At 37.7% G+C, this 25,974-nt stretch overlaps 1 protein-coding gene across 2 annotated transcripts in view; it reads left to right on the top strand.

The window, feature by feature from the left end:
- Positions 1-25,974, top strand: part of CDH8 (cadherin 8) — a 323,683-nt gene that overhangs the window by 129,839 nt on the left and 167,870 nt on the right. For both annotated transcript variants that reach the window (XM_033129667.1, XM_033129668.1), the window contains exon 4: positions 14,377-14,496. In XM_033129667.1, coding sequence (XP_032985558.1) covers positions 14,377-14,496 — 120 coding nt within the window. The remainder of the gene's footprint in view (positions 1-14,376; positions 14,497-25,974) is intronic.

Here is a 25,974-nt window from a genome sequence, read left to right as displayed (position 1 = left end):
AACATGTACTTGCTGCCGCATTTTTCTTTCTGCCTGGAGAACAGCTGTAAAGATATTAATTGTGCTTCAGTTATAAATGGATTGCCAAAAGGGACTGAACGGGTTGTGTATCTCATCAGCATGCCCTGTCTGGTATAAATAATGAGACAGGAACTTGGTAAATTGGAAATTTGTGATAAAAACGAGATGTGATATTATGAGGTCCCACCAGTTCCTTCTTCTGTATACATTGTTTTTTAAGGCATTCTACAAGAATGCTAAATCAATGGTTGTCCATTCCCAAATCATTGCTGGTTAAAAGGGCTTGATTATCTGGGTCAACTGTAAATTAGCCCAAAGGGTAAACACAAAAGTAGTATAAATGTTAAAAAGAAAAAAAAGTCACAGATATTATAAATTATAGCTGGAATGGCACAGCTGTTAGAAAATGTATAGTCTTTCCTCCTATTCCATCTAAGATTTTTAAATATAGTACCTAGGAAGAATTGAAAATTGGAACTGTAACTCAATTGAGTGAGGTACTGTATTTTATCATTTCAGTTATTTTTAAAACAAAGTTGGGATTTTCTTTGATGTTTCCCCAAAGTCTCTGTGTGTCTCTCTCAAATTTACTAATTTTTACTTTTAACCTTTTGTTAGCAGCTGGTAAAGTTACTCTTTTTCACTATGGCATTATGATTAAAATTTAAATAAATCTAAGAAAAATATTGATATTACCAAATTTCTTATGCAAATATAAATTGATGTATATTGAGTTGTTTTCTAAATGAAACCCAATTTTGGAAGAGGTCTTACTTTAATGTGATCACAATTAGAGGATGGAATGCAAAAATTTTCACATGTATGTATACAGTTCAATGATTCTGAAATCATTGAAGACCTTTGAGCAGGAGCTACTTGTGATGTCATGTCATCAGGGAAGGTGTTATTTATACACCTTGGACCTGACTTTCACTTTTCCCCAGAAGCAGGATTGAGAGCCAATATCCTCTGTATACACATTCCACTCCTGGGACATATCTACGTTACATCCTGTACAGTGATATTTCTTTCCATGCCTGTCCCCATTAGGCTGTGAACTCCCCAAAGGCCAGAAAGGACCCATATTTACTTTTGATATCCCAGGGCCAAACACAGTTTGATGGTATATAGCAATCGAAAAGCATCTATGGAATGAGGAGAAGAAACTACGGAAGGGAGAATAAACAGAAAGAAGGTTCCAAATAGAGAATGAAAGGATAAAATGAAGAGATGAGATATCAATGTATTTTTTTTCTGCTAATATTTGGTTGAACCGCTTAAAGGTATGGTCTACCCCAGATTTATCCGTACATCTTCAGGGCTAAATCATTATCAATCAGTCTATTTCTCTCTATCTTACCTTCTCTCCCTCTTCTTTCCTCTTTTCATTCTCTCAATTTCAAACAAGCAAACAAAAAGCTTAAGATGCTGGCAGATCCTTAATCACTTTTTGTAAACCCAATACCTAATCTTTCTTGTATTCTTTTGTTTTTGTTTTAATTAGGCAGGTAGAGTTTCTAATACCTGTTCTCCCTTGTCTCCCTTGGCAAACAGTTACAAGGTCTCACTCGGTTAGTATTTTTGTTTTGATGCCATGCTCTGCTTTTTTAACACAGGCACATTTAACTTCATGTACAATGGAGAAGTCCCTTTCCTTTCATGCATCTCTTAGGATGCTAGCTCTTTCCTGAGTTCCTATAGCCAGGAATGAGCCAATAGCCTCAGAGAAACAAAGGAATTGACGTGGGTCAAGTTGATTTCAAATCCAATGATTCATTTTCTTTGAGATGAAGTCTCTTCACCAAGGTTGATTTTCTAACACTAAAATAACAGTCCCCACGTGGTGGTTATTTGGAACGATTGGATGTACATAAATTTCTTAGTTCTGTGGGTACGTTTCAGATAGAGGGGTGACCCTGACAATTTATGGTAAGGAGCCAGAACTTCAAAGTTGAACTCTGGGTTTCAGTCAAAGATGAACTTGAGTTAGAACAGTGTAGACTATATGTCTTAATACATTTACTTAGCTTCACTGAGTCTGTTTTTCCATCTGAATATGAGGACAGTATCAGCTTACTGGGTATATTTGGAGGGTAAAAGTGAGTAAGGGAAGAAAAAGAACCCTGCATAAGATGTAGCACGTAGTCGGAGATAATTAATAGTATCACTGTCATTGTCCAAACTAGAATTTGAAATTAGGAACAGGTGATAGCTCTCTGACTCTTTCCGGATTGGAAGTCACTGGTTTTATGGTAAGAAGCAAAATTTAATTTAAAATATTGTAATACCAGAATGCAAATACTATATGCAGCCCCCCACACATTTTTTTTTTTTAAATAGAGAAGAAGTGTTGGCTATGGGTGACGTGAAATGGGATTTGAATGCCAACTTCTTAAATGATAACCATGACTCCAGTAATAAAAGATGTAGAGACTCTATGGCTTAGTCAGTTTGGCTGTTACAAAAAATTACCGTAGACTGTGTGGCTTAAGCAACAGATATTTGTTTCTTGTAATTCTGGAGGCTGAAAGTCCAAGATCTGGTGGTGTCTGCAGAGAACCTCCTTACTGACTTACAGGTGGCCGTCTTCTCACTATGTCCACACCTAGTGGAGAGCAGAGAGAGAAGGAGCAAGCTCAAGCTCTCTTTTTTCTCTTCTTATTAAGGCTCTGATCTCATTATGAGGGTTCCACCCTCACACCTAATTACCTCCCCAAGGTCCCATCTCCTAATACTATCCTATTGGTGGTTAGGATTTCAACATAGGAATCGGGGTAGGGGGTGGACAAAAATGCAGTCCATAGTCCTCTATTACTGCTTTTTTTTTAGTTTCCCCCATAAGGAATAAGGAGCTTCCCTAAGTAATGTTAGTGGAACATCTAGCAATGAGTAGTTCAAGTTCAAGACATGCTATCTTCATTTATTTTTCTCCAGTTTAGGCAGAATTTCCTCAAGCACGTAGTAGCAAGATAGGCAGACAGTCTTTATTCTTGTGTATTATAAGAAAATCCAGAGAGATTTATTTACTCATAACGAAAAAAGATCCACCAGACTTCAAGCTCTATCGACAGGGAAGGAGAGTCTACCCCCGCCCCAACACACACACACCCTTTGACCATTGCTACTGCCCTGTACCATCAAATAATTTTTCTGGTGCATATTCTAATGCAATCTGCTACTGCAGTTCTCTGCAAGACCTGCACGTGCCCTGCATGGAGCCAGCACTATGGCTACTCTTTTACTCTAGGATAAGCTTGTCTGTGATGCCCAATTTTCAGACTTGGGCTCTCACTACTTGGCCTTTGTGGGTGTGACTGCAGCCATCCTTGATGCAGGATTGTGATGCCTCAACAGACTCCAGTCTGTCACCCGTGGAACTCGGCACCTTTGTACTTCTTCCTAGTTCCTGGGAGGGACCTTACTCCTAGTAAAGATAGTTTCCACCTGCTAAGCCCCCCAAATAAAGTCTTCACTCCATCATTTCTTCTACAGGACATTTTCATGAGCTCATATAAAGGTTTCACCTTATACTAGCTTTTGTTTGTAGCCACAAAAGTGGGCCCATCTTTAGGAAGACAAGATCATGATGACTCTCATAAGAGGAGGAAAAAAAAAAAAACCCTACCGCTTCTTCTCTAAGAAGCTGAAATATGAAAATAAGACAAAACTATAGAGATGGCACATAATTCAAAATATCATTGATCCATCTGCTGCATTAATTTCTGAATGTGTCTTCCTAAAGAAAATAACCATTCATTTATTCATTTATTCATTGACTTATTTAACAAATATTTATATGCAAGGCATTTTCTCAGATGCTAAAGAGAAAAATAAAAACATTGGGCCAGGTTCTCTGCACTTGAAGATGGAAAATTCTGAGCCAGAATAGTGTTTGTGTAGCAGTTTTGGGCCGGTTTGAGGGCCGGTTTGAGAACCTCTGTAACTGGGTTTGAATACAAGCTTTATCCCTTTCTACTTGTATGGAGATAATCATAATAAATCCTCAAAGGCTTGTTGTACATATTAAATGAATAAATATTTTATAACAGGTGTTGTTCTTAGCACTCGTAAAAGTAAGACGATGTAAGGCTGTACTTATGATGTGAAAAAAAGGGAGGAGGCCATATTAGAGGAGAATGGGTTAATTCTGGAAAGGAGGATTAGATGGGAAAGTCAGGAGAATAGCAAAGAATACTGTTTGCAAAAAGCCTTCAGTCTGAAAGGGGAAAAAAAATCTGCATGTGCTGCAATTTATATGTAAAAGTAAAAGGTACCCCAATAGACAAATACAGTATTTTTAGAATTCAAACGAGGGAACGAATTAGTTTAGACACAATTAAATCTTAATCTGGATCCGAACAAGTTAAGGGCATGTGTTGGGGAAGCACAGCAATGCACTTGCTTGAGCAAGTGTGTGGGTAAAAAAAAAAAAAAAAAAAAGGTGGGAAGATTCAAGAACTCTGGTGATTAGTGTAAAAGAGATGTTTAAAACCCTTTTCTAACTTTCCATTTTCCTCAGAAATGCTCCAAACTGATTAACCTCTTTCATGGGGGGGGGGGGGGGGGCGTTTCCTGATTTGCAACCCACCTGTGAATTTTGACTAAAGAGCATACTTTTTCTTAAATCTAATCTCAATACCAATGCACCCTCCTCCCAGAAGCCTTGGTTTAGCTGATTAGCTGCCTGCCCTTCCTGTGTTATTCAGTGTCTTTCTTTCAGGTACAGCTCTTTATCACATCATGGATTAGTTCATTGCTTTGCTTCTGCTTTCCCAGAAAAAAAGTAAGAATCATCTAATTGTGAAGTTTCCTAGGTGCCTCACAGAAGGATAGACACATAGCAGGAGCTCAAAAAAAAAAAAAAAAATATTGAAATAATGAAGGGCCCAAATCGGTGACAAGCCGAACTTTCCTCCGTTTTAGATACATTATAGATGGTGGTACATACAGGGGGGCGTATTTTGGGTGGCTTAGTGAATACTTGCTTTTTAAAAATCTTCTGGATGCCATAGCTCTGTAATGTTGGCCGAATTAAACCTGTTGTGTCTAGGACTTTCCCTTCTGACTAGCCCAATGGCTGTGTCTTTCTCTTTCCCAAGTTTGCAGTTCCGTAGGAGAGTTACTTATTTCGTCTTCCACATTTAGGGGGGAAAAAAAACTAGGTAAGGTTGATCGGTGATATATGTTAATTAACTTGATTGTGGTAATTATTTCACAATGTATATGTGCAAAGGGTGCCAAAAAAATGCATACACATTTTAAGAAAGGAAAAAACTGTACTAAAATTGTAATAATCAATATATACCAATAGCAAAAGATGAAGACAAGTCATGTATATACATTTTTTGGCACCCCCAGTATATCAAATCTTCACGTTATACACCAATATATTATATTATAATTATAAATATATTGTAGCTTTTTTTTTTGGTCAATTATATCTTAATAAAGTTGGGGAAAAGAAAAAAGAAAGGAAGGAAGGACAGCCACAACCATGCGACTGCCATTTTTTAAAGTCCCAGCTTTTAGCTAGAGAATTAAGCTTATTCTAAAAGAATAAAAACGAAAAGAATTAAAAAACGAACAGCTACTGCAGTGGTTGTGTTTTTGTGGTCATGCATTTTGGCCTCAAGTTCACACTTCCTCAAGCATAAATAAAGTGGCCAACCCTAGACAGCGCAGGGCTGTGGGTCTACACAATGTCCCTTCACCCAGGAGTCACGGATTGTGTGTCATCCTTATGAAGCCTCAGGATAAGAATAGGAAGTAGGTGATACTATTCCCATTTTTTTAGATTCAGAAACTGAGTCTTAAAGGTGAAGAAAAACCAAAAACTTTTGACTGTGAGAGTGGCAAGTCACTGATGTAGAATGGGATCTCAGAGTCCTAATAAGACAATGTGAACAAAACCTTCTGATGTTATAATTGTAGCATGTCTATGTTTTCCACTCTATCATGCTGGTGCCTTCTAGAAATAAATTTAACAAAGATTTGCAGAGTTTCCTGTGATAAAGCAAAACCATGTGAAAGCATCATTAAAATAAACTTCAAATACTGTTAGGACAGAAACTCTCTGCTGCCCGTTCTTGTACCCGCCATATCTCACGGGGTGCTCAGCACACAGCACATGCCAATAGCCTTTGTGTGAGTGAATGAATGCGTCCAAATAATAAAACAAAATGAACGAAGCTTGCACCAGTGGTGATCCTGGTACATGTAGAATGCATCTGCTGTGCCACTGGTAGCACGATTTTGTAAGTTCAGGATTGAGACAGCTGCCCATCTAAAGCATAAATGATGCTAGTTTACTTCTTAAGCATTTACAGGATTTCATTCCATAGGTAAGGGATTAGCAAAAGCTGGATTGCTAGGAATAGAAAGTCTACTTTTGCTCAGAAAAGAAAATATACTCTTTTCTTTTTTTAAATTTTTTATTGGGGAACAGTGTGTTTCTCCAGGACCCATCAGCTCTAAGTCGTTGTCCTTCAATCTAGTTGTGAAGGGCGCAGCTCAGCTCCAAGTCCAGTTGCTTTTTTCAATCTTAGTTGCAGGGGGTGCAGCCCACCATCCCATGTGGGAATTGAACCGGCAACCTTATTGTTGAGAGCTTACGCTCTAGCCAGCTGAGCCATCCAGCCTCCCCTCCAGCAGCTCAGCAGCAGCTCGTTGTCTTCAATCTAGTTGTGGAGGGCGTAGCTTACTGGCCCACGTGGGAATTGAACCGGCAACCCTGTTGTTCAGAGCTTGCGCTCTAAGCAACTGAGCCATCCAGCCACCCTGCTTTTTTCCTTTTTGTGTCATAAAAGTCATTCAGATTCTGAAAGGTTTTATTTATACACATGGAACTGCAAAACAGATAGACAGCTTATTAGTTTTCACAACCAGGTCTGAGATTGTCCTCATTATCTGTTTGCAAAAGCAGTGGGGAGGCCCCCATCCTGGTGTTGTTTGTCAGGGCTGCAGAAGGCCCTTTCCTCCTGTGCATAGTAAACATGGCTGGGATTTTACAGTGACACATTTCCGTGCAATAGTTCTCATTTCTCTCACCCGATGCCCATTACAGATGTTCGCTGGAATGATATACGGGTGGGTAGAAGACATCTGTGTGCTCCAGTGCATTTTCTGAAGTGTTTAATTGTCCCAGAAAGTTTCAGGCTCATTTTGAAAACAACACGTTAAGTGTGTATGGAGGTTTCATTAAAGTTACCAAACTGTTTATACCTCTAAATGCTCCAGAACAAAATATGGAAACTGAATTGTATTTCCATCGCGTATGTCCCAAATCATAGAGCCAGAGAAATGACAGGATCCGTTTTGGTGCCGTCCATTCACTGGACTGCCATTAAGAGTCTGTCCCTGTTCCAGTTATACATTCAATTTGGAGCGTGTAGAGTTTGGCAGCCACATTTCATTATTGGCTGAGAGTTGGCACGTGAGGAGAACACCCAGTGAGCAACGGTTAGGCCTTTGCAAAAGAACAAGGAAGAGGCCGTGATGGTATAGGATTTCACTGTGTGCTAGGTGTCGTAGAAAAGAGGTTTCTGAAGTTAAATGGCAGGCACATGCCACCTCTGCCTCCCATTCAGTTGGTTTTTATAAACTACAAGATTGATTACCAACAAAAGGGGAGGGTTTGCTCTCCCAGTATCACCCTGACAGAACTTTCCTCGTTAACCAGCAGTCATTCGGAGTAGAACTTCCTAGAAGGAAGTGGCATCCTTGTCTTCTGCTCACAGGTGAATGGCACAGTTCATTGTTTATTTCTCCCAGAGCTTGGTCGGGGTAGAATTCTCCTTGCACAGGGTTAAAAAAAAACAAGCTGTAATTTTTACTAGTCCATGTTTAATTCTCCTCATCTTCCAAAGACCCCTAAGGCATCCCTTGGAGGTTTGAATATGTAGCATTTGGATAATTCTATAATTAAATAGCAACACTGAAAAAAATACTGGTAGGATTTAGGCCATCTTTCCCACTGGGGGAATCTGCTGGAGGCCCTTTGGCAGACTCTGGTATCATTTAGAGAGAGGTGAAGAAAAATGCGTTGGCTGCCCGCGTTTATTTCTCACCTTTTTTCCTTAAGCACATTAGGTCTGTACTCTGTTGTAACTGGGGAGTGTGGCAGGGGGCACAACAAACCGAAAAAACCTGAAAGTACATTGCAGTCAGCTACAGAGGTATCTCAGAGCATTGTTCCATAAAACTAAAAAAATAATGGATTTGTCATGACACGTTAAAAAAATGTGGGGCCAGATGCTTCAGCTTCTAGTGAGCGATAATTTAAACGTCAACAAGTTATACAGGTCCTATGAAATTATTGCTCTGGCATTCAACAACAACCAAAAAGAGTTACCATGACAACACCTGTATCCCGTACCTTTTATATCGCCTCCTAATACTTGCGGAAATTAATAAGGAGGATGAGGGAAGACGGGCTGAGGGTTTAGTTTTATTATTTAGTTTAGTATTATTTAGTTTAATATTAAAATAGTGAAGGCAGTAACATCGCTGCTGTGACGTGCTCTGCCTGTGATCTTTAGAATGTGCGAATGTTTAAGTGAGACATTCTCAGATGATAATTCCAGATACTCTGTCCGTGTTTTGTACATACTAAACTTGGATCAGGGTGGCTAGAAGGTCAAGTAAAAAGTTGGAAGATGATTGTAAGAGGCCAGGACTTTCTGCTATTTTATACGTTCCGCTGCTTTCTTCCCCACCTGCTCCCGGAATGCTTATTCTCTGAAAATGTATTGCAGAGGGCTCTTTGCAAATGAGGTTTGTGTTCTTCTCATCATCAGAGTTTTAGCTTTTCCAGCATGCACATTTTCACGCTGCACCAAACCTTTGTTTTCCTGCTCGGGGTGTCAGCACCAGCATTTTTTCTTTCTGAATAATGTGCAGAATTGGTGTGCTGACTTGCTCATAAAAAAAGTGTAGCCCAGCTAAGAGAGCTGCGCTATCCTAAACCCCAACATCTTATTTTCTTGAAGACCTTTATCTTAGTTTTGTCAGCAAACTGAAACCTCTAACCTTACAGTGTAAAATTATGATGGTTAATTCTGCTTGTAGTGTTTGCTGTCATTATGGGTGGGGGAGGGCACGATGTGTGTGTGCTGTTGCAAATGGGAGGAGACTTCCAGGTGTTACCAGAGGCAGATGATACTGTCAGCCCTGTGTTCATTAAAATCCAAACTGCACACTGGCAAATCTCACTTAACCAAAAAACTAAATACAGAAAAATGGGTCCATTAAAAGCAGAATTCACCTTGGAATTGATGCGTTCATACTTGACTTGATACTAGCAGGATGAATTGTGGTGACAGGGATCATTTTTGTTGACAACAGCTGGAAATACAACAGCTATATTATTATAATTAGGATCAGCATCAAGTTGGATTATAATAGGGGCTTTCTTGGAGAAATGGCACAGTGTCAAATTTATAGTCACTAGCTAAATGAGTCTCTTGTATCCTTGACAAAGGGACAAAAACAGTTCCAAATGAAAACACAAACAGAGAATCCTGTTGTTATATTTTCTGGCTATTACTCAGGGTTCTATTTATCACACACCGGCACTTGCCGCTTTGAAGAAACATTATCCTGCAAGGTTTACACTTTTCAATTTGCCTCTGTGGTCTTCATTCTGCATGCATTTCCATGGAGAAGCCTATACCACAGCTTGACTAGAAATCTTTTCTGCTGCACGATTAACCTCAAAGCATCCATTTTTCCCCCTTTGGGTAATCACTTGACAAATGCATCCACAAAACCTCCACACACATCTATCCCAGCGCACAGGTGCATCAACAGCCTTGAATCACGATTAGGAGAAATATCGTCCTTGGGAAAGCTGTGCTGCCTTTTCACGTCCAGATATCCAAAGCTGAAAGATGTGGATTTCCCGAAAAGCCAGGCATCGGGCAGAGATATTCGGGATGAGGATGTGGATAAAAGCTTGTCTTAGCTCTGTTGCAGTCACCAGCCCAGTAGTTCATCTTGGCAAGTGTGTGGAGTTTGCCCGGGCCGGGAGATGAACCATTCAGTTGAATACCATCCATTCAAAACAACATTGAGAAACTTACACTGATGATGTGCCCAGTGCCTGGCTTTGTGTTACTGCATCAACACACATTTTATTTTTGCACCCACAGCAATTTTGTTCCAGAGCGGAAACTGACAGGAGATGGATTGGATGGGAGAATGTGAGATTGTGTGTGTGTGTGTGTGTGTGTGTGTGTGTGTGCGCATATTTTCTTTTGTAAAAGAACATGCACATATTGTCACATTTGGGAATGTCTTTTTGCCCTCCCCCCAAAAGTAACAAAATACATTATTATTAAACGATTATGCAAAGCGACACTTAGTTATAAATTACAACATCATCACCACTTAAAATTAGTTTATTATTCAGTCTCACAGGTACATATAGATAATATAACTATAATAATAGTGATAGTCAGCTCTCGGAAATATTGTGTTAATAACTCTCTCTATTCCTTGCAAAAATTATTACGTTAAATTATCCCCACAAGCCTAGGATGTAACAATTACTATCACGTTCCTTTTTCCAGATTAAGAAACTGAAGCTTAGAAAAGTTTTATTCCTTGGTCAATGACACAGAAGTAGTAAAAGTTGGGAATGGAATATAAACCAGATGTTCTGGTTCAAGATAGTTTGACTCGTAATTTATCTTTTCAGCCACTTTTCTACATTTATGTTATCCCATTTGATCCTCACACAAATCTTTGAAGTTTGCAGAATAAAAATTACCATGTTTGTGTATGAAAAAACTGAATCACAGAGCACGCAAACGATGGAAATTCCTCTCCCTACTTCTGCCTCAGTGTTTGGTAATGTGACAACACTATGTCTCTCATAATAAGATAACATCAAGTTACCATAATCACCGAAAATAGTTACGATGCTCGTCATCATTCTTGTGATAGTAAACTCCCGAGAAAATTTCCCCAACTTCCATTTAATAAGAAGTAATCTTCCTGGCTCTTTATGCAGTATGAATGGTCTAAAAAATACTTCACTTTATAAACACATCTGAGTGAGAGTTCTTCAAAGTAATCACGATAGAAATTAATGTGTCTATGGAGAAGAGTGATGTTAATTTTTAAGAAGTCTGGTGCCCAGTATAGTCATTCTGAACTATAGCTTTACAGCAGAATTGCCTGAGAAGATTTTAAAAGTCCTCAGCCACCATCCCTGTTTTGCTTTTCATAGATCTGGAAGGGACCACAGGGACCTAACTGTTTTTCAAGGCTATATTCTAACAAGTGGGCAGAGTTAGTACTCACAGGCTTAGCATGTGAGGTCATTTCTATGCTAGGCCTCTACCTATATTATTTTGTTTAACCTTCATCAAATGCTATTACATACTGTAGATTTGAAATCCAAGGCTAAGACAGGTTAAATGATTCGCCCAAAGAAACAGAGAGATAAGTGTTTCAGAATAGGTTGAAATTATTCCATCGTCCAAACTCTTAACCCTGGGCTACTCTGCCCAAATGCACCCACCCCCACAAATATACACAGTAATTCTGTCATTGTTAGGAAACTAGATTGATTTTTTTTTCCTCTCTGAAGACATTTCTTTATTTAAGAGTCACCCACGAGAAGGTAGTTTGGGTGATGTCAGGGATTTGTGACTATGTGTTTAATTCTTTTTCCAGTGCCCGGGCAGTGACGACCTGGGACCTCACACTCGTTAACATCATACCGAGTACAGACCTTGACTTTATTTTTTCTGATAATGTGTTACTTCATAATGGGGAGAAACATTTCTCCTCAAAAAAAAAAAATCAAGGTAAACATACAAGACAACACAACAAAGCAAAACAAAAAATCGTGGTGGCATGGTCTTCTGCATGGAAGACTTCACATTTTCTCATTAGTCTCTGAACTCTTATCCATTCTTTCAGGAACTCTTGAATTCATTCTTTTACTTTTTTTTTAACTAATTTTAGGCTTTGACAAATGCTGCCAAAATAGTCCCTGTATATCTTTCACTCAGTTTACCCCCAGTTGAACATCCTACATAAACTTCGTGTAAGGGCCCAAACAAGTAACTTAGCATTGACACCCATTTTCATTGTCATTACCCAGTATTAATGTTTTGTCACCTCTTACCTGGAATACTGCTGTAGCCTCCTAACTAGTCCGATCTCCTGATCATCTATGTCTTTGCATCCAGTGGAATCTGGGAGCAGTAATAGAGGGAAAGGCCCACAACGTAGGACTGATCTAAATGAAATATCTTCTCTATTTCCTACAGGATGAAGCCAACACTCCCCATCCTGTCATTCAAATGCCACTTATCCTGTTCTCAGCTTGCATCATCAATCTTAACTTTCATGGCTGACTTTTCCAGTCATCTCTCTTCCAAAAAAATTTTTGGAACTTTTATCTCACTCCCCTACTCTCACCTGGAAGGTTTTTTCTCCAATTCTTCTCCATCCCCCACAATATTCAAATAACTAAAAATATTGTACTTTCCTGTGCTTATTTTTACCAGCTAGTTGGTGAGTTACTTGTGAAATTGCCCCCCTCCCCTTTTTTTTAATTGTTTCCAGTATCTGGTGGAATGTATTATCCAACCTACAGTGGTTTTTTTGGTTTGTTTTTGTTTTTTCTAACTGTAGATTTTGTAGAACCTCTGAATTATCATCCTGAGTGGATATTTCAATTTTACAGGACTATTAACTGCTCAACAAATATTGTTACATCTTCCTGTATAGTGACTGTAATTCAAAATGCTTCAAAAAGATTTTGACTGGCAAGCTATTGCAAAAGCTCTACCTTATTTCACCAAACACCGAGGTATGCTGCTGAGATCCACCCCCGACTTCCTTCAGGTTTAAAACACTCTTGCCCCCATTGCTGAGAATTTTATTGACAGCTCAGAGCTGATTTATCCCACAGTTGAAGAGAGCTGCCCTACAAAGGCCAAGGCCACAACTCCTTTCTCAGGGGTGTCCCCGTATCCAATAACTGGTCAGTGCCGGAGTCTGAAGGCCTGACCCCATTCCCTCAGTGACGATCTCAGCGCTAGAGTCATGACATCACAGCCCAAGTGCTTCTTGTGCCCGATGTTATCCTTTTCACTTCCTCACGCATAGTGAGTGAAGAGCACTCTCCAGTAAAAATTCAGCATGAAATCTCTCTCGCACAGTCTACTTTCTGGGAAACTCATCTGTGATGCTTACCTACCATTCGTCATTAAATCATCAAATAATTTATTCCTTCATCTACTCATTTAATGAGCAAATGTATGTTCGGTAATTATTATATGTCTGACACTTCCTGGATGAGGAAGACACTGACCCTGCCCTTGTGGAACATGATACTTGTTAGGACACTAAACTTCTCTAATTTCTCCCCAGTTTCAGCAGTCCCCAGAATTACCCATAGTCTCTTAGACGATTTTGCCTCCACTTACGCGTGACTCATTGCTTAGAATTCCTTCCTTTCCCTTCTCCTGGTTGAACTCTACCTGTCTTTGATAATTTAACTCCAATGTTACATCCCTCAGAAAGCCCTCCCTGACCACCCTGTCTGTGCTGGCTAAGTGAGGGATCCACACCTGGTGACATTGCATTCAGCTGAATTTCGCTATATACCTGTGTGTCCCCTCCTATGCCCTCCCACCACCAAACTGTAAGCTTCCTACATGTAGGTTTTGTATTAGATATGTATATATACTTCGTATCAGGCAGGCTGTATGTGCTTAACTGCTGAATGAATGAGGGAATAAACAGTAGAAAATTAATCTGAAAAAAAGAGGATTTTCTTCTATTATCCATCGGGCCTAATTACCTAAATGTGCTGATTAATTGTTGGTTCCAATCTAATTTTATATTCAGAGGAATTAAATAAGGTGGATAAAATATTCCTTTGATATTTCTGTACAGGTTTTACAAGCAGCCATTTTTTAAAGACACATTCAGTTGTGCTTTTGCAAAACTTAAATGTCACATGCTATATTGTATTATTAAGCTTTTGTTTCATATTTCTTTGGTATGTTTCCTTTTCAATATTCTCTAAGCCACGTGAGTCTGATAGGTATCTTTACAATGAAAACTATAAAGGAATCTTAAATAATACAGATTCTAAAAGAGCTATCTTTATATAACACTCCAACCTACCAGTACTCTTTCTTTTAAAAGACTTGGATATTGTTGAAGTTATAATGGAGTAGTTTATCTCCATATTTTAAAAGAGATTTCTTTCTTATTCCCACACATGGTTTTCTGTATGATATGCTGAGCAAATTTTAGCTCTTGGCAAGGAATAATGTGTTAATTATTGTCTTTCTCACCCTCGCTCTCCTTTTTTTTTTTTTTCCTTAGGTACATCTGTCACTAATGTAACTGCCACTGATGCTGATGACCCAGTTTACGGAAACAGTGCAAAGTTGGTTTATAGTATCTTGGAAGGGCAGCCTTATTTTTCCATTGAGCCTGAAACAGGTTTGTGGCCTAAATTTTGAATTCTATTTACCATGTTATTGCTTCAGGGAAACACTTTTCTTGGGATTTGGATTATGAAATGTTATGGTTAAGCACTTTACTGCCTGTATCAATAATATTTCAATGAGTTATTTCTGTGCAATGTGAGTTACCTGGCAAGCCCAACAATCATTCTGATACTGATTAAAACAAATTGCAGACCCATCATAGAATATCACCTGTTTAACGGAAGGCCTGGCACCATTTTTCATCCTGTGGGGGAAAAAGTGCTTATATATCAGTTAGACTTAAATATCAGATTTAGTAATAAATTCAGTTACTTATTGGCTGTGTGATGCTTGGTAAGTAACATTTATATCTCTTTCTAAGTTTCGATGTGCACATCTGTAAAGTGGGTATAGAACCTACCTCGTTGTGCTATAAGCAACATCAGATGAAACAATAAATATTAGCCATATAGTACATGACATAGTAACGATTCAATGGATGGATATGATATCTGCTGTTAGATTCCTTATTTGTAAAACAGATACTGATATCTACCCAGTAGAGTTCTTTATAAAGATATTATAATATATTATTATATACAATATGTTATATTATTATTAGTGTTATTATTACTATTAATAATACCAATATTAAACCTACCCAATATTGTTAGTCTGGTGGTACAGATTTTAGAAACCATAACTTCATAAAATTACAGTCTTTGCAAATGAAGATAAATCTTTTTATTGCTTAATTTTAATAATGCATTAAGAGAGTAAAGCCATTTTGTTAGACTTTATATAATCCATGTTGTTTTTTTCTAACACATTTAAAAATGATCATAAATAACGTTACTTTTTGTGTGTATTTTTCTTTTGTATCTGGTGGTTTTGTCTGCAAATTTCCAAGTAGAAAAATTCAGTCTTGTACAGCTACATATACATATCACATCGTTTCTTTTTGATTCATGAATTTTCAGCATTATTGAGATAAATTTCCATGTCTTACCAGTAAGTCAATTATTAATTAAATGAAAAATTTAAAGCTTCTCTTTGCTTTTCTTTAATTCAAAGACTAAAATCCTCATGCATTTAAAAGTGAGAAAAAGTACATTTATACATAAATAGGTCATGGCTTAAAATTGAATTTAGATTTGAAAACAGAAAAGAACTCTTCTAAAATGCATTAATTGGGGACATCATTACATATTCTTCCTCAGCAAAGAAGGAAGTCTGTCATAAACTTCATCTCATTTGGGCTCCTTGAAGACTCTGGGGAAGTGGCAGAGGAGGTAGTCAGCTCTGGATTTTAAGGGAAAAGAAAAAGTCTGGAGATGTCCTATTACTTGGCCAAAGTCACAGTGACAGAATTGGGCACAAAATTGGGACTCACACCCAGGTCCTTAATTTCAGAGCCACTGTCAGACATATTTGAACTTCACTTTTCATAGGCCATCATTATAGAAGCCAGGGCTTCTATAAACCAAAATGCGTTCGTTCTTTAAGTGGAGTTGAATCATTTTCTCTGTTGCTCCTTGACTATTTGTTCATCTTTTGTTCACCGTTCCCAATATAATATAGATATTAATCCAGTAAATATCCATTCAACCTTCACTCTATACCAGGCACTGAATTAAATATACGGGAACAAGTTGCAAAGGCTAATCTCATCTTGCAAGTGTCTCAGAATCTGTTTTGGAAGACAGCTTTTTATTTTCAACGTAAATAAAAGGAAGCATGGTGATGTCATTTAAATAATTTATGTTTCAAGAATAGTAAATTACCATGAGATATAGATAATACAAGCCCTCTACTGAATCAGAGGATTTGGGCACTTTTAAGTCTCATTGATATACATGGCCATTTGCTTAATTAAATGTTGTCAGCAACATTTAGTATGTACATTTTAACTCAGCGTAATGAGGGTCTGTCTCAACATGCATTCATTTTAGCTTTATCATGTCCAATTTGACAGATACAAAATTATATGATTTATATACCAGTTAATTTATACACCAGTTTATTCTGGTACTATTGTGGAAAGCGTAATGGAGAGAAATGATGCTTGAAGAATGTACGTACCATGTTTCCCCAAAAATAAGGCCTAGCCGGACAATCAGCTCTAATACATCTTTTGGAGCAAAAATTAATATAAGACCCAGTCTTATTTTACTATAATATAAGACCTGGTCTGATGTAATGTAATGTAATATAAGATCGGGTCTTATATTAATTTTTATTCCAAAAGATGCATTAGAGCTGATTTTCCGGCTAGGTCTTATTTTGGGGGAAACACGGTAGCAGTTGCTTAATAAATATTGCTTGAGTGAAGTTGAGTTTTTTAACTAATGCAGACACAATGCTGGAAGAAGCTAAATGTGATAATCAGTAAAGAGTCAGCTTAAGTTCTTTAGCTAAAACATAAATATATGTGAGTAATGTGTAAACATTTTTTTGCCTGAATAATTATAGTTGCGTGTGTGCAAATGAAAGCAGTGTTAGTTGTTCCTATAGAATCTCATGGTGACTATATGTGAGGCCTTTTCTCTTTAAAAAAAAATAAAATTTGAGACATGACTCTGTGTGTGTGAGAGTGTGTGTGTGTGTGTGTGTGTGTGTGTGTGTGTGTGGTGGAGAAGGGTATAAGTGCTATGCAGAAACAGGTTAAGAACACTTTTTTAACAGCGTGTATTAGAAAAACATAAGAAAAAATGTACAAAGACCACTGAATATTTGGATTTTTTTATTATGTAAGTATACAGAAAATAAATACACTTTCTGGTTACCAAAATATGTGGATCAGTTGTGTCCCCTGGGAAACAGACACTGAGACAGAGTTAGGAGAACAAGTGGCTTATTGGGGTTGGTGACTGTGAAAGATAAATGAAGCACTGTCTTAGTCAGTTCTCGCTGCTATAACAAAATACCATAAACTGGATGGCTCAGAGAAACAGAAATTGATTTCTCACAGTTCTGGATGCTGAAAGTCTGACCTCAGAGTGCCAGCATGGTCGTGTTCTGGTGAGGGGCCTCCTCCGGGTTTCAGATGGGTGACCTCGTATCCTCGTGGAAAGAGAGAGCAAGCTCTCTGTCCTCTTTTCATACGGGCACTAATAATATTTATGAGGGCTCCACCCTCATGATCTAATTACCTCCCAAAGGCCCCACCTCCAAATACCATCACACTTCGGACTACATTGCGACATCTGGATTTTGGGAGAGACACAAACATTCAGACCATAACAGGCATGAAACAGAATTAGGCCGGAAGCCCACTGTCCTGTAATGAAGGTCTGATACTCCTGCAAGTTAAGAGGACAGGAATCAGGATAAGGCAGCAATGCATATTTAACAGCATCTTGGTCAAATCCATGGGGGTCTTCAGAGCAAAGTTGTTTTTTTGTTTTTTTTTTGAGGAGTCCCGCATTGCACATAATTGATCAGGCTTCCATACAATCCAACATGCTAGGTCATTGGATTGGATGTGACTGGGAAAAGTAAGGCCTCAGCTTGACTCCTAAAACCAACCCTAAAAGATGCTTCAAGTGATGATTTAAGAAGTACACATTGGTAGTTACATAATATTCACATGGACGTAGAGTATAGCCTAGGGAATATAGTCAGTAATGTAACAACAACTGTATAGTGCCTGGTGGGTACTAGTGCCTGGTGGGTACTAGTGCCTGGTGGGTACTAGACTAATTGGGGGGGATCACTGCATAAATAATATAAATGTCTAACCACACTGCTGTACACTTGATACTAATTTAAAATATTATTGAATATCAACTATAATTTAAAAAAAAAATTAAAACGATGCTTCAAGTGCAAGGTGCCAGCTAACGTACTCTAAGGCAAGTTCGTTCTTGAAGAGATATCCACGTAGTGGGCCTCTGTGGCTGCCACAACATGTGGAAAAAACAAAAAAGAAAATAACGTTTGCCCTCTCAAATCAGTGAATGTGTTTAAAACAATAAAATGCAGGGTTAGCACGTGCTTGGTGAATTACTCAGTCAAAATCTGATACTACAAGTGTTAATAGGTATACTTATTGAAAAAAATTGAAGGCTATATATAAAAAACTTTGAGAATGTCCACTAAGTTTGACCTAGGAATTTTTTTTTGTAATGAAATTTATTGGGGTGACAATAGTTAGTAAAATTACATAGGTTTCAAGTGTACATTTCTATAATACATCATCTATATATCACATTGTGTGCTCACCACCCAGAGTCAGTTCTCCTTCCATCTCCAAGGAATTTAAATTCTAGCAAAATAAAGAAAATTTCATGAATGAAAAGCATAGCCTCATTACCATAGGACTCATATGCTTCTGATAGACTGCCTGACGAGTTGACCCTCTACGTGGTTGGTCTGTCCCTGACACACAGCATAACTCAGTCTGCAAATATTGGCTGAACACCAATATACGTTATTACTGAGGTGGGAGCATCCCCCAGTTCATTTGTTTTTCTTTTTCAAAAACCAGGATATTAATATAGGAACATTTGTGACAACATGGATGGATCTTGAGAGTATGATGCTAAGCGAAATAAGTCAGATAGAAAAAGCAGAGAACCATATGATTTCACTGATATGTGGAATATAAACCAAAAACAACAAAAGAACAAGACAAACAAATGAGAAACAAAAACTCATAGACACAGACAATAGTTTAGTGGTTACCAGAGGGTAAGGGGGGTGGGGGGTGGGAGATGAGGGTAAGGGGGATCAAATATATGGTGATGGAAGGAGAACTGACTCTGGGTGGTGAACCCACAATGGGATTTATAGATGATGTGATACAGAATTGTACACTTGAAATCTATGTAACTTTACTAACAATTGTCACCCCAATAAATTTAAAAAAATACCACAAAACAGGATATTGAAGTTTGTATTTGGGTAATAATTATGAAAGATGATTCCTCTTTAAGTCAAAGACATTTTTAAGACAGTATTTTTAGTATTTGATTTACAGTAAAATGGAAAGGATGGTACAGAGATTTCCCATATATTCTTTGTCCCCAAACATGCGTAACCTCCCCGATTATGAATATCACTCACCAGAATGGTACACTTTTTACCAAGGAAAAACCTACATTGACATATAATAATCACTCCAAGTTTATAGTTTGCCTTAGGGTTCATTCTTAATGTTGTACCCTATATAGCTTTGGACACATGACCAATGACATATAGCTGCCCCCCAAATCCTCTGTGCTCTGCCTGTTCATCCACCCACCCCAATCCCCCACCAATCCCTGCCTACTACGGATCTCTTTATTGTCTCCATAGTTTTGATTTTCCAGAATGTCAAGTCATTGAAATCATAGAGTATGTAGCCTTCTCAGATTGTTTTCATTCACTTAGCAACATGCATTTAAGTTTCCTCCATGTCTTTCCATGGCTTGATAGCTCAATTTCTTTTAAGAGCTCAATACCATTTCACTGTCTGGATGTACCACTGTTTACTTATCCATTTACCTACTGTAGGACGTCTTAATGGCTTCCAAGTTTTGGTAATCATGACTAAAGCTGCTCTAACATCCATGTGCAGGTTTTGATGTGGACATAAGTTTCCAAATCCTTTGGGTATACACCAAGCAGTGCAAATTGCTGAATCATATTATAAGAGTATATTTAGTTCTGTAAGAAAACACCACAGTGTACCATTTTTCATTCCTACAGTAACGAATGGGAGTTTCTTTTGCTCCATGTCCTCACCTGCATTTGGTGTTGTCAGAGTTTCAGATTTTGGCCATTCTAATGTGTGTGTAGTGGTAGCTCATTGCTGTTTTAATTTCCATTTCCCTTATAACATACGATGGGGAGCATCTTTTCATATGCTTATTTGCCACCTGCATATCTCCTTTGGTGAGAGGTCTGTTAAGGTCTTTGACACATTTTTTTTAAACTGGGATGTTTGTTTTCTCATCATTTAGTTTTAAGAGTTCTTTGTATATTTTGGATAACAGTTCTTTATCAGACAATGTCTTTTGAAAATATTTACTCCCAATGTGTGGCTTGTCTTTTCATTCAGTGAAATACAGTATCTTTTCCAGAGCAGGATTTCTTTTCATTTTAATCAATTCCCGATTTTTAATTATGTAATGTTATGGATAGTGTTATATCTAAAAGTCATCACCAAACCCAAGGTTATCTAGATTTTCCTAGATGTGATAAGAGTTTTGGGTTTTCCAATTAGGTCCATGATCGATTTTGAGTTCATATTTATGAAAGATGTAAAGCCTGGGTTTATGATGTAAGATCTTGTTTTGTACCTGATCTTAGTGGGAACACTTTATGTTTGTCACCTTTAAGTATGATGGTAACTATAGGTTTTTTGTAAATAGTCTTTATCAAGTTGAGAAAGTTCCCTTCCATTCCTAGTTTACTAAGAGCTTTAAATACTGAAAGGGTGTTGGATCTTGTCAAGTGCTTTTTCTTCATCTAGTGAAATGGTCATGTGATTTTTCTTTTTTAATCTGTTGCTATGATGTATTACATTAATTGGTTTTTGAATGTTGGACCAGCTTTGCATACCTGGGATAAATAAATTTGGTTATAATATCTAACTCTTCTTATCCTTTTTTGGATTCAATTTGCTAATATTTTGTTGAGGATTTTTGCATCCATGTTCATGAGAGAAATTAGCCTGTTTTCTTTTTTGGAATGTCATTGTCCGGTTTTAGAACTAAGGTAATGCTGATCTCAAAGAATGAGCTAGGAAATATTTGCAGTAAGGGATGCCAGAGCATAGGAGATAAGAAATCCTTTATGTGTCTTGTTTTATCGTCACATGAATGCTAAGTACACAACTCCAGACTTTCGAACATATAAGTTCTACTTGTTACATTCTAACCTTATAGAATTATTTTCTGTTGCCATAACACATCAGTTTCTCTATGTCAGAGAGAACACTTATCTTGTTTCAGGTATAAGTTTAAGACTGTAGAGAGATTTGCCATTTGTCCTGTTCATTTTCTTCTCAAAGATTATAATCAATAATTACCTTATATAGTCACTTTTTATATTTTTAAAGTCAGTTCTCATAGTAGAATGTATATAGTCCATGAAAGAATAGGGCTTGTCTAATTTGTTAATTTTGTATTCCTATTCTGGGCAGAGTGTTTGACACCTAGAAGTCCTTCAATATGTGTTTTAGGTTGGAAAGCAAGAAGGGAAAAAAAGAAAAAAGAAGCAAAGGAAGGATAGGAGAGGGAGGAAGTGAAGAATGAATTATATAGAGGAAGAGAAAAGCTTGCCATGACTCACAGGGAAGATGTGTGATGAGCCCACTAGGGAATGCGCCTCAGTTTCTAGTTTATATTCTTCCTAATTGTTTCTCTGGTGGGAAGAATACCACTTTAGCCTCGGATGTGATTTTTATTGTTGTTGTGGTTGAGATTCACTTAGGACTAAACTTTTTGCCATTCCCAACTCTCATACTATGTCTGACATGTCTAGCCAACACAATGCTATTCTTGTACTTGCAGAAATGAGCCATGAGACGGTGACACACTCTTGCCCAGATTTAGTTCTAGATCACATGTTGAGATAGAGAAGTTCCAAGGTCACTACACAAGGAAGGGATGGTTATTAATACATCTTCTTCCAGAGGTCACTGTAATAGTAATAATAATAACTACAACAAACAAAAGGAAAATATCACTGTGTTTCTACAGTCCTCTTGGTTTGACAGAACACTAAACCAAACCGTGGAGGGAAGAATTTCTGTCTCCATTTTGCAAATGACAGAACTGTCTTTCCGAGAAGGTAAGGGGAAACTGCCGTCCCCATCTTTAAATCAAATCCCCTGTCAAACTATAACAACAATGGGAAGAATTAAAACAACAAGAATATAAAAAACAACAACCTCATTGACTGGACACATTATGCTTTTGGCATTGTGCGAACGGGATTGCATGCATTATGAAATTTAATTTAATTTATTCCTCACAATTTTTTGAGATAAATACTAGTGTCTTCTAAGTTTTACTGATGAGAGAGAGAACAGACGGTCAGAATTGATACATTGCTTACCCAAGATGTTTGAAGAAAGATCCAAAGTGAGTCTATTTGATTTCCAGCTCTGATTTTTCAACATTCTTCTTTTTCAACACCCCCCAACTTGACTTCCAAGCAGTATAACTCATGCCTGCGGCTGTCATTGGTTTATAAAGGGACTTATAGAACTTGGAAGCAGGCCCACATCTCTGCTATACAGGGACATAGGAGGCATTTTGGTGTCAGAAACGATATAATGTAGTAGTAATTGCAAAATAAATTGTCATTTTTGTGAATAGCTTCAAAAGACTAAAAATAGTTTGTTTGTATTCTATAAATGTTTTCTTTCTTTCTTTGCCCCACCCCCCCACCTTTCCTACCAACCCCAGTACCGTATGTTTGCTTAACATTTTCGGCACAGACAGGGAGAAATGTGGCATTTATTTAAAAAGCACTAATTTGAGGACACTAGTGAGAAAACAGTTGCAGTCCATCCTAAGTGATTGAAGATGGAATGTGTAAATGAAATGCAAGGCAAGTGAATAATAAATGCTTAATTATCTAGAGAAACCATAGTGAAGTTGCAGGACAGTCTAAACTTTGCTCCAGGCAAGTAAAGGTATGAAAAATGGCTTGCTTAAAAATAAACTAACTTAATTCATTGACCTTTTTCTTGAAACTCAGACCATCTTTCTTCATTGGATACAAATAACATTTGTCTCAGTGGAACCTGTAAAACTAAGCTACAGAAAAAATACTCCTTGGGGGAAAAGAAAATCCATGTAATGAATGGTTCTCTTTCAGAAAAATTAAGATAATACATGGAGTCTTCATGGAACGCCTTCATGAAATTGAGTCATTTTTATGCGTCCTGAGTCAAAATGATAAATTGCAAACACACAGGGTCTTTTTTTTAAAAAAATCAGTATGGCATAGATTATCATTTCTACTACCAAGGGTATTAGCCAAAATTTTTTCTTTTAGTTCAGACCTTTGAGAAGAAATATTCAAATAATTCAGGTAGATAGCAATGCTAGGATCTAATAAGTGAGACTGTCTTTGTAATTCAGGTTAATCTATATTTAGTCAGCATCTACACTCTGATAACTCATGTTCTAGGTGTAGAAGGTACAATGTTGTGTATGATAAATCCTCAAAAGAGATCAATGTGGACAATCAAAACTGTGTGACAACATAGAACACATGTCAGAATTCATGATATATAAGTGATATATATAGATAGATAAGTACTTCAGTAATATTAATTCCGAGACACTAGTTCCTATTAAAACACCTGGATTTGGAGTTGAAAGGTAGCAGTGACATGAAGAGGTGGGAAACTGGCTGCATCCATTGCCTGAGACAGTTACATCCTGGAGCTCAAGAACCTCTCTAAGTGCTGGCCCAAAGTGATGGTATCTCTGTACCCATCACATGGATGACTCACTTTTAAAAGTCACAGAATACCCCAGTTCAGGCCCTCTTATGAAGCCGGTCTCCAGTCATGCGGGAAGAGGATGGTAGCTTCTTCTGTAACATGTGGAGTCTCTTCTAAGCCTCCTGGAGGAAGAACAGCAGTTCTCCTTTGGAGACGTTAGGCAGGAAGTCAATAGACAGAAGGATTTGGGCGGGAGCCAGAGAGTGCTTTTCTTACCTGTGGGGATACCTCCCAATGCACTCTTCATCTAATTTCTATTTTCTTTACACAGTGAAGGGCATAGATTTCTGTAATTTTTGAGGAAAAAATACAGGGAGAGAGACACCCACCTCAAATCTAAAATACCCCCACCCACCTCCGAACCTCACTGTGGTGTTTAGTCTAAGCTAAATAATGATGATGATGACAAAACTTAATTTTAAATATCTAAAAGATCAATATTCTAATCTGCTCAGTATTTATACATAGTATTCCCAACAAATGCTCTCCAGTTTCTCTGATGATTAAATCCTCATATCCTAGGGAGCATGACAGCTGGCTGCTTGCACACACGGACTTAACAATTATTTATTTCCCTGCTTGGAATCTCCTGTGGGAGGTAAAGTTGGTTGAGTAAGTGTTGTGGTCACATTAATTGTTTTATGATTACTAAAAATAATCTTCCCACCCATAGAACAATTAAATATACTTGAGTAAGCTAAATGTAATGTGACTGTCACTTTACTTACACCTTTGGACAAACAATGTTTAAGACCAGAGGGAGCTGGCAGTTCTGACCATAGCTAGAGTTCAAAGGGATGTACAGGTATTTTTAGAGAAACCAAGGTCTTTGAACGTGCGTGGTGAACAGGAAGATCAAGAAACACAGAGACCTCTCAACATCTAACGCCTTGTGTTGCAGTCGGGTGCTTTGGGATGGGTTTAGATAGAAGCAAAAGCCAATACTTATTCCCAATGATACTCAACCAGTTTGAGCAGACCAGCTAGGATCGGGAATTCCCCCCCGATTACAACGTATTGCATTCCTGCAGAATTAATGTATAATTTCTGTTTCTATGCTGATACTCTCTCTCCTTTGAAATATAGCTTTGGGTTTCATTTGGACGAGTTCAAAATGGCTTGGTGAAGGACAAAGATGTGTTTTCATTGACTTTGTAGAGAAGGATGGTTTATCGAAGAGAATCAAAGATTGACCAATAATATACAAGAGGAGTAAATGTGTGACAGCCTCTTATATTCTAAAAAATGCAACACACACACACACACACACACACACACACACACACACACGCCCTTTGGTGTTTTTATTTCAGAATAGCAGGTTTTGTTTGCATTGTTCCACCACCTCCCCCATCCTTAGAACCTAACTCTGCATTCCCAGCATTTAAGATTACCTAAGACTATATAGAACATACCTCTGGTGCTCAGTAATTGTTTTCAGATTTTGTGGCAAGTGTGACTTTAGATACAGTTCCCAAAAAGAAGGAATATCTAACGTTTGAATGTTCTAGTTTGGAAAACACAGAGTTAAATATTATAAAAGGTTGCCTGTGATTGTGTATATAATTGCTGGAAGCTCAGAGAAGGAGTTTAGTTAAAGTGGACAACACGTTTCCTTTAAGACAAAGATTTTGGTGCACGAATATCAATGCACTGAGAGGCTTGTAGGAGGAATATACAAATACTCCATCTGTTTCCTTGTAAGTCGAATTCCAGAAGCGTACATGTGAAATAATTTCCTCTGGGCTACAGCATCAAAGATCATAATGTCTCTTTTTAAGAAAGACTGTTTGAAAAAAGTTTCAACTATAAGTTGAAAACTTACAGTTGTAAAAGTATATAGTAAAGTATATAGTACATATACTTTATGCTATATAGTATATACTTTATATTATACAGTAAAAGAAGAGAGAGGGATCTTATGTCTAGCACTGTGCTGCTTTGTGATAGTCAAAAACCATGTTATAAATGAATCTATATACACAGATAATTAAATCAAAGATGAACATGGTTAGAAAATGGCCTTCCTAAGAAAGATTTATT

The sequence above is a fragment of the Rhinolophus ferrumequinum genome, chromosome 15, assembly GCF_004115265.2.
Source record: "Rhinolophus ferrumequinum isolate MPI-CBG mRhiFer1 chromosome 15, mRhiFer1_v1.p, whole genome shotgun sequence".
Lineage (NCBI taxonomy): Eukaryota > Metazoa > Chordata > Mammalia > Chiroptera > Rhinolophidae > Rhinolophus > Rhinolophus ferrumequinum.
Note: the sequence above shows the minus strand (reverse complement) of the source record. Positions and strands in the feature narration are given on the sequence as shown.